Source organism: Antechinus flavipes, chromosome 2 (genome assembly GCF_016432865.1).
Source record: "Antechinus flavipes isolate AdamAnt ecotype Samford, QLD, Australia chromosome 2, AdamAnt_v2, whole genome shotgun sequence".
NCBI lineage: Eukaryota > Metazoa > Chordata > Mammalia > Dasyuromorphia > Dasyuridae > Antechinus > Antechinus flavipes.
In genome coordinates this window covers 154,362,954-154,371,676 of record NC_067399.1, presented here as the reverse complement: position 1 = coordinate 154,371,676, position 8,723 = coordinate 154,362,954, and the positions used below count along the sequence as shown (strand labels likewise).

The 8,723-nt window shown below is 39.4% G+C and overlaps 1 protein-coding gene across 1 annotated transcript; it reads right to left on the bottom strand.

The window, feature by feature from the left end:
* Positions 1-3,528: 3,528 nt before the first annotated feature.
* THBD (thrombomodulin) lies at positions 3,529-8,504 on the bottom strand. The gene has a single exon (XM_051975842.1). It carries the CDS (start codon positions 7,726-7,728, stop codon positions 6,016-6,018), a length of 1,713 nt encoding a protein of 570 aa, XP_051831802.1. The 5' UTR covers positions 7,729-8,504; the 3' UTR covers positions 3,529-6,015.
* Positions 8,505-8,723: the final 219 nt, after the last annotated feature.

Below are 8,723 nucleotides of genomic sequence, written 5' to 3'. Positions count from 1 at the left end.
AGTAAAATAGGAATATTTTTATCCTGTCTAATTCACATATAGGGGAATGGAAACCCTGACAAACTACAACTCACAAATAGTTTACACCTATTCCTATAACTCAGAGATTTTTCTGCTACATAGAACAAGTCCTCACCTACTGACTCCTCTACTTTCTCAGGTACTCTGGGGAAGTTTTTTGAAAATTAAGCTGTCATATCAGGATCAATCAGACTATTTACCAAAAAAAAAAAAAAACCTGCTTCCTCTGGAAATACTTTATTTACTCACTTATTTTCACTTATTTTGTCCTTTATCTTCCATCAAGTCAGCAAGTATATTAAGTGCCTGTTATGTAGTGGGCACTTGTTTGAACGCTAGGGTACTGAAAATGCCTTGTCTTTTAGAAAACATACTTTGTTTTTGACAGGATCACTCAGTTTTCATTTGTAAAAAATCTAAAAGCTTGATAAGAGCTGTAAAGGAGATTTGATTTGTGGTTAATTAAAAACTGTTTCCAGTAATAAGTAGGGAGAGAGGTTCTAGCATATCTGAATTAATGTAATCACAGAAGACAGAGGTCAATAACATGTAAGAAACATTTGTAAAACTTAATGTACTTTACAAATGCTAGTCATAATTATTATGATGATCATGAATAATGATTGAATGAATCAATCTAAAGTGTAACCTATGTACAAACATATCCTTATTCAATTTGAGAGGAACTATTTTGATAATTAAAAAATATAATGGGAATATCTTGTGATTGGTTGAAAGAACCAGACCCACCTATGGGCCTAAATATAAACATCCAACTAACAGAAATGGAGGTTGAATGAGTGGGTTCAGAGGATGAGATATAAATGGAAGTCTGCTTAATTGCTCTCCATAATTTTCTATTGCTCTTTTCAAATTTTATTGCTCTGGGTCTCTTGGAGGAGCTTTTAAGTTTAGTATAAAAGATATAGACAAAGAAAATTAGCGAACACCACTGAACACATTTATTTAGTTCACATTTTTCAAAGTCTACCTTTAAAGTCCTACATTCATAGAATTATTGGCATTTGGCTAGAAATCTGAAAGAAATATATGAGGCTGTTTGCTTGTTTGTTTTTAATTTTATCTCTGTGGCTGATCTTAGTATACCAAAAACTTTACCATTGATATTGAATAATAATGATGGATGTTTGGCTTGAAGCTCAATCTTGAAATTGAACCTAGAACTTAGCCTTATGGATTCCTGACTCTATGACAAAGTTTCCTTTGAGAAACAAGGCCCCCAGAAGAACATTTTGCACAAGGTAATTTAAACTATGCCATGAAAGAAGTCATTTATATATTCATATATTTGCTCATTTAACAAATAATTATTGAAAGCCTAGAGAATTCCTGTGTGGTTTCTGCTCCTAGGATAATGCTAGATAACACTTTCATCCTCTGATCAGTCTCCAAAAGTATTCAGGAAGTCCAAAAGGACTTCAGAAATTCCATTTAACTTATAAAATAACTCTTCCCCCATTTATTACAACTTTCTCCCTAGCTGGAGCCACCCAAAATTTCAGTCTCTGACTGCCACACTGTCACCTCTGATCCTCAAATCCTTACAATTTCCTACAAAATGAGAAATAAATCTATATGACTTCTAAACTCCTGGACAGACCTAAATCCTGTGATAGTTTAGATAGAGATGTTGCATGGCAATAGTAATGGACCTGTAGAAAATGTTAGTAGTTTTTCATAATTTTATGAGAAAGAACCTACCAACTATTGTTTCTGGCTTTTAAAATGTCAGCCTCCAAGTGTGAAGGTGATATACTATGGAAAGATAAGAAGAGAATGAAAATAAAAATGAGGGATATGAGAGCAATGATGATAAAAATAAGTAAATAAACATATCCATATATATATATTTGCATTTGCATATGTATATATTTCATGTGAAAAGAATTTTATGCGAAGACTGTGGACACTACTTAAGGCCAGCCCACATTCAGATCAGGACAATATCTTAGGCCATTGACTGGTGAATATGAAACCTGCTCTGATCTCCCTTAATCTTTGGGTCAGATCAAGCTTAATAGATGTTACCAAATTACCAAGAATGCCAAAGGCATTCTTTTGATAGAGAAAATCAAATATCCTTGGAGGAGAGAGAATTAGAAATGGAAGTTCAAGACATTTCAAAATGGTGCCTCTGGTCCTACAAACTTAGTTTTTGGAGTGCTACACTGGACAACTTCCTCCAAAAGAGACCGTAAATTATCAATGACTTAATAGATAATTACAGGCTCATAAGGGTTGAATGATCTCCCAGGTCATATAGCTAGTGCCAGAAGAAGGATTTGAATCTATATCTTACCTGAATCTAGAGCTCACTTCAGGCTAACCTGCTTATCTCATCATTAGCCTGAAATCTGCAAAGCTTAATGAGAAAAGATAATAATGATAACATACATGGTTATAGAAAGATGTTACTGTTTTCAAAGCACTTTCAAATAAAGTGCCATCTGATACATCATTTCTATGAGGTGGGCTCCATGAGGGTTATTATCCTTATTTTTCAGAAGATATCACTGAGGCTCAGAGAGATTGTGACTTCCCTCATGCTGCCCAGTGGACATCAGAGACAGGTCCAGAGGGAAAGGTTTTTTGTTTTTATTATTTTTTTTTATTTCTGGTTCATTGCTCTTTTCATTAGTGGTAGTTCTCAAACTTTTTTGCTCACAGTTTGAGGAAACGGGGCTTTTCCCATGAGTCAAGAGATTTGCACATAATTATGCAGTTACACAAATAAATTCCATGGAATTCAAAGCCCATCTAGAGAAATTCAGCCATAAAGTAGCAGAGTGACAAATGTTTAATTGGCTCTCCAAAAATAAAATAAAAAAAGAACAACTTTAATCTATATTATTAGCATGTTCTCTGTCATTTTTTTAAAATAAAAGTAATCAACAAAACAATAAATCAAGTCCTGACTTATAGTGTTTGTTGATTTCTGAGGTGTAAGTGCTTACATTGAAAATGTAACAATCTGTTCTTTCCACAGAATCAGCTCCAGGAAGACACATTCTTTTAGAATCACTGCCCTACAGCATGACAACTTAACTGTTTTTCTCTGATGTACAATGTTCTGATGATGTCTGGAAAGAAAGGGAGGAATGCTCCTTTGTGTCTAGCCAAATGGGACCCAAATAAATCTCAATTCATTTTATATGATTGACATAATATGATTTTGCTATCATGTTTTCCCCCATTATCTAAGAATGCAATTTTTTAGCAAGCTCCATGAATTACTTACTGTATGTCACCTTCACCTGGAATTGCTTTACTTAAAACTTCAAATTGATTCTATACAGTTCTAAAAATTAGTTGAAAATGGGAACATCCAGGAAGTTATTTAGATGCTTTGAAAGTATCTGAATATTTGATTAAATTATTTAACTAAATTTTTCAGTTTCCACCTGACTATACAAAGTTTTTTAAAAGACCACCTAAAAAGAAGACAGTTAGTTAAATCAACTGATTTATGAAGAGACAGAGAAAACATTGAAAAGATATCATTTTTATTTTTTAATGCAGATTATATAAAAATAATTGTTAATAATAAGATTTTAGAATATAATCAAGGAGTTTTTACTTGAATTGGGAGCTCTAGAATGAGGCCTCTAACAGGCTCTTTTGATGCAGAATGTCCTGGCATTTCATTGAAGAGAGGCCTACCTTTTTCCTTAGCTAATATAGCAAAGCTGGCCAAAAGTTACTCCGAAGGGCATGAAAAGTATTGTTTTAAAAATATGTCAGCGATGTCCTCTGTCTAACTATACCTTCTGATACTTTCTGCCAGATGATCTTTTTACATAATAATAAAAAATTCACACATATAATATCTTATGATACAAGCATAACTATGGCCACAAAAAATCATAAATTATTTATGTTTCATATATAACAAGTGTCGAATTCTTTCTATGTTTTGTGGCAGCACAACTGACAGGTTTTTTAGATGTTAGCTTCCCACCTAGGAAAGAATCTTTGGATGTAAATGAAGATGTTATCACTGAGTTATCCCATAGATTGTGTTGTTCTCCAAAGCATGATCTCTTGTGTCCTGTCTTACCATGTGTATCCAGCGCACAAGAAGCACATTAAAAAGAAAAATAAATGGATTTTTAAAAATATAAAACAAATAAATAATCCAAGAGCATATAATCGTAAACAGTTGTAAAAAATTTTATTTTCTACAAGTGAAATAAGGAGCCAGGCTTTTGCCTGTACTCTATTCTTTATTTCCAATAAATAAATAACTATTTACAAATGTGCCAAGTTTACAAAACAGTAGAGAAAAACTTTACTGTAAAAAAAGATACTTTGCATAACACATTTGCTCTTTTTCAAAAGGAGAAAAAATTTCATCAATTTAGCTTAACTGAACCAAAAAACATTCTCCAACCTGGCATAGCAGTCTCAAGTTATATGTACCTGGTCATTTCTATAAGAAAAAAAACAGCCTAACAAATAAAACTTTCTCACCTCTTTAAGATAAAGCCCCAAACTTGACTTATTATTTCTTCCTTCTTGACCCCTATTTGAGAAGTTCTAGAAATTTAGATGCTGAATCTATAGAGACAATTTGAAATGGTTAAGTAGAGTTCTCCTAGGAGGCTGACCAAGGAAGGCTTTTATTTTTGAAGATCTAGGCTCTTCTCCTGACACCTCCCACCACCACCACCACCACTTCAAAATCTTCTCTCAACAACAGAGCTTCGTAGTTTCTTTATCAATGTTTTACCCTGTTGACAAATGCCCTCAGCTCTGGCTTTTCCTCTATAGAGATATACAGCAAAAATGGGTCCTTCAGCTTCAACTTTCCTGAGCCCAAATCCAGCACTGATACTGTTCTTCCCTGCATTCTCACATTGGTTTTAACATGTTAGAACAATCCTTTCAACATTTTCCCCATCTTACTAAGGCAAAAGGTAAGCTGCAAAGAAAAAATCAAACAATAATGTCAACTTTCCAATTCAATCAAGCACCAGAATCCTGATACAAGATATATACAGTGAGATTTCTATTTATTTCTATTCCAACCCAGCAAAGTGAATTAATATCTTGTCCATATTAACTTTACTGAACTTATGCCATCCATGTAAGTCAAGAACTTGAGTAACAATTTATAAGAATTGGGAAGAAAAGAAAAATCTATTTCCCCCTTGTGATTGTTTATTTGGCCCAAACTCACAGCCTGAGCAGAGAGAGATGAAAAGATAAAAAGACATCCTATTTAAAGACTGAATTTGTTGAGGTAAAAGTTATCCTAGCTCTCAGTGGGTGAGGGAGGCTTGGTAAAGGATGGGAGATATTTGAGCAAATCAGAATCTTAATTTCACATTTGTGAGAGCTACAGATAATATAATTTCACAGAGAAAGCTTAAAAGTCATATGATAAAGTAGATTTTTCTAATATCCTAAAAGGAATCCCCACTTTTTAAAGAACCTATAAAGAGACAACTAGAAATGTCTTTCTTACAAAAAATAAAAATAAAGTAAGAAACAGAAACGGAAAGCAGATATTTAAATAAATATCCTAATCACCATCAAGGAATTCCAAACATATCCCAATCCAACCAAAGACAGAAGATTTGGGGCTACACAGTAAAAGTACAGTTCTGAAGCCTCTGAAAATTGTTATCAGAAGTCATTTGGTAATCTATATTAACACCTTACAATATTCTATATTGACGACCACAGGGATCACCACGTTATGAGTCTTTACAAGCTACTTCCTAAATGTGGCTCCCATAAACCCACCGATATCCTTACATTTGGGAAATAAGTTTCTGACAATAATGTCTCCCCAGATCTGAAAAAAAAAATTAAGGTGCTGTGTGTTGGGGGAGTAATGTGGCAGAGAGCAGAGGGCTGAGAGTGGAGAGGAGAAGGGATGAAGTCATTATTAATAACATCAAACTCATCAATGTTCACTCAGTTTCCCTCATCTCTGCACTGGGTCGAAGGAAGCTTAAGCCGGCTCTTTCAGAGTTTCTGAGGGACTGAATCCGTGCGCACCTGCTGCAAGACCTCTTCCTTTCCCGGGCCTGCGCATTTGTAATCCAGAGCAGCGCGAGCTGCACACTGCTTTTTCCTCAAGTGGCAGACGGTGGCCAGGAGCACTGTGATAATGGATAAGATGCTAATGGCGATGCCGATGAGCACGACGGAATGGACCTGTCCTTGGGTGGGTGGGGAGGTGGTGGTGTCTGGAATCTCGGTGGATGGGGGCTCTCCTGATCCCCCATCAGTGGGGTTGATTTCTACGGAAATACACTGCTGGTCTGTCTCACTGAATGTGTACTTGGGCCCGCAGACGCATCTGAAGCTGCCCGGCAGGTTGATGCATTCATTTCCAGGGCATTCTCCCGCTTCACATTCATCTATGTCGCTGCACATCTGGTTATCATCCAGAATATAGCCCTCCGGGCACTTGCAGTCGTCTACATTGTAGGGGTTGCATTTGGCCGGACACGCGGTGGTGTTGCAGAACAGCATGCACCTGTCGGGCTGATCTGGAATGGGCACGAAGCCCTCTTCGCACGTACAGCGGTAGGTGCCCCCCTCCAAAGGTAAACACTTATGCTCACAATTGATCCCGAAGCAGGGGCTGATCTCCTTCACACACTCCCCATCTAACATCTCAAAGCCAGGGTTACATTCGCATTCAAAAGCGCCCGGCTTATTAACGCACTTCTGCGGGCAAGGATTAGTCTCCTGTGCACAGTCGTCGACGTCTACGCAACTGTGCCCGTCTTCACCCAGTACGTAACCCGAGTCACACATGCAAATGTAGCCGCCTGGAGCGTCTGAACTGAGAAGACAGTACTGCTGACAACGGTTATGGGTGCACGAGGCGTCCTCAACCTGGCAGGATCGCAAGTCGGCCTTCGAAAGGGTCCCTTGCGAGCAAAGACACTCAGGGGCCCCGCCGTCCTGCCTGCAGATCTGCGAGCAGCCCCCCTTCTCCACCCCGCAGTCCCAGGGTCCCAAGCTTTCCTTGACCCAACGCGGGGTCTCCTCGACCTTCCTACAAACAAGGTCCAAACCAAGAGGTATTACCGAGGCGTGGCTGTTGAGGGGCAGAGCCTGGAAGTCAGCTCCCTTTCCCCCGAAAGGGGTACTGTAAGTGACACTGGCACCGATACTGGGCTCCAGATTGAGGGGCTTGCAGGATCCAGGGTAGTTATACTCGCAGAGAAAGCCCTCGGTGACCAAGTTACACGGATGCTCCTCCCAGACCAGTTCCATGGAACCAGAGGCAAGATCCCCGGAGACCGCAACACACTGATTACCGCAGAGGGCGCCACCGCCACTGTGCTTCCACTTACTGTAGCTGGTGCTGTTGTCGCCCGTGACCCACTTGAACCCACGCAGCAGGCCTTCTTGCTCGTGGCTGCAGTTCATCCCCAGTTGTAGCCCGATCCAAAGGCGACCGTCTGGGGATGAGATTTCAGGAGTTCCCAAAGCGAGCAGAGAGATGACATCCGCGGCCACCGAGGAGCGGACAGTCATCAAGTGGCCCCCGAGCTGCTGGCAAAACTTGTTCGCCCCAGTGAACTGCTCTGGGTTCCAGAAGACCGCATAGCAGTCGTCTTCGATGCACTGGCTACCGCCAGGCTGGGGAACTGAGGAGGTTGGGAGCCCCGGCTCAGCCAGAGTCAGAATAGAGAGGAGAGAGAACAGGAGAGACAGCATTCTCTCCGGCCAGCCGTCAGAAAGGAAGAAGAGGGGGAGGTGGAGAAAAGAGGGAAGTGAAATCAAGTGCGATTTCTCCAGCTTCCCGGGACTCTGATGTGAAAGCCTTGACGTGCTCTGGGATCGAAAGGAGAGCTGGCTTCTTCTGGTTGATACTCTCTTTGCTCTAGGCAGTGGCCATCCGATCCCAGTCGCGGGGAGTTTCTGTCATGCCTGAAAGTTGATGCCCAAGTTTTTATAAGTGCTCAGCCCTCCCTTGCAATTCGGGAAAGGAAGGAAGTGCCTGGTGGGACGGGCTGATGCTGCATTCTCTGATTGTTGTGTTACCAAAACGCTGCGATCACCTCGCTCTATGAGTAAAGCTCAGTCATAGAAATTGCTGAGCACTGCCAAAGAGGGTGACTTGGGTGGGGTGGGGTAAATGGGGTGTGTGGGGCCAGGGTGGAGAACACACACCGAGGAGTTTACAAAGTAAACAAAATAACGGTCTCCATCTCCCAGACCATTAGAGATCGCTCCAAAGGGTAATGACTGCTGATATTTTCCCATTAAAAAGAAAAAGAATGAAAGAAACAAAACACAGCCACTGCTCTTGATTCTTAAATTGTTGGGTGGAGGGGATAGAGGTCATCGGTACTACAAAAAGCAACCAGAATTCCTGAATGGGAGAAAACATTCTAAACTAGCAAATACCACCCCCACGCTCCCCGAGGGTTGAATGAAATAATACTGGATTTAAGAGGACCACTGCGTCTCTGACAGGAGTGCCTGATAAAATCTGATGAAAGAAATTTCCTCTGATTAAATGAAAAAAAAAAAAGAGTTGTTTAATTTAGTTAGTTAAATCATTATTTAATTTATTTTAATTAATTAATATAAAATAAATATAAATTATTAAATATTAAATTATTATTTAATTTATTTGATTTTAATGACTGAGTTTGGGAGGCAATTGACCGAAATGGGAAACGCCTGTTACCTCAAAGGATGGGTTG

Bases quoted from the DNA above. Each gene is read 5' to 3' on its own strand.
- THBD (XM_051975842.1), bottom strand. From the start codon at position 7,728: ATGCTGTCTCTCCTGTTCTCTCTCCTCTCTATTCTGACTCTGGCTGAG.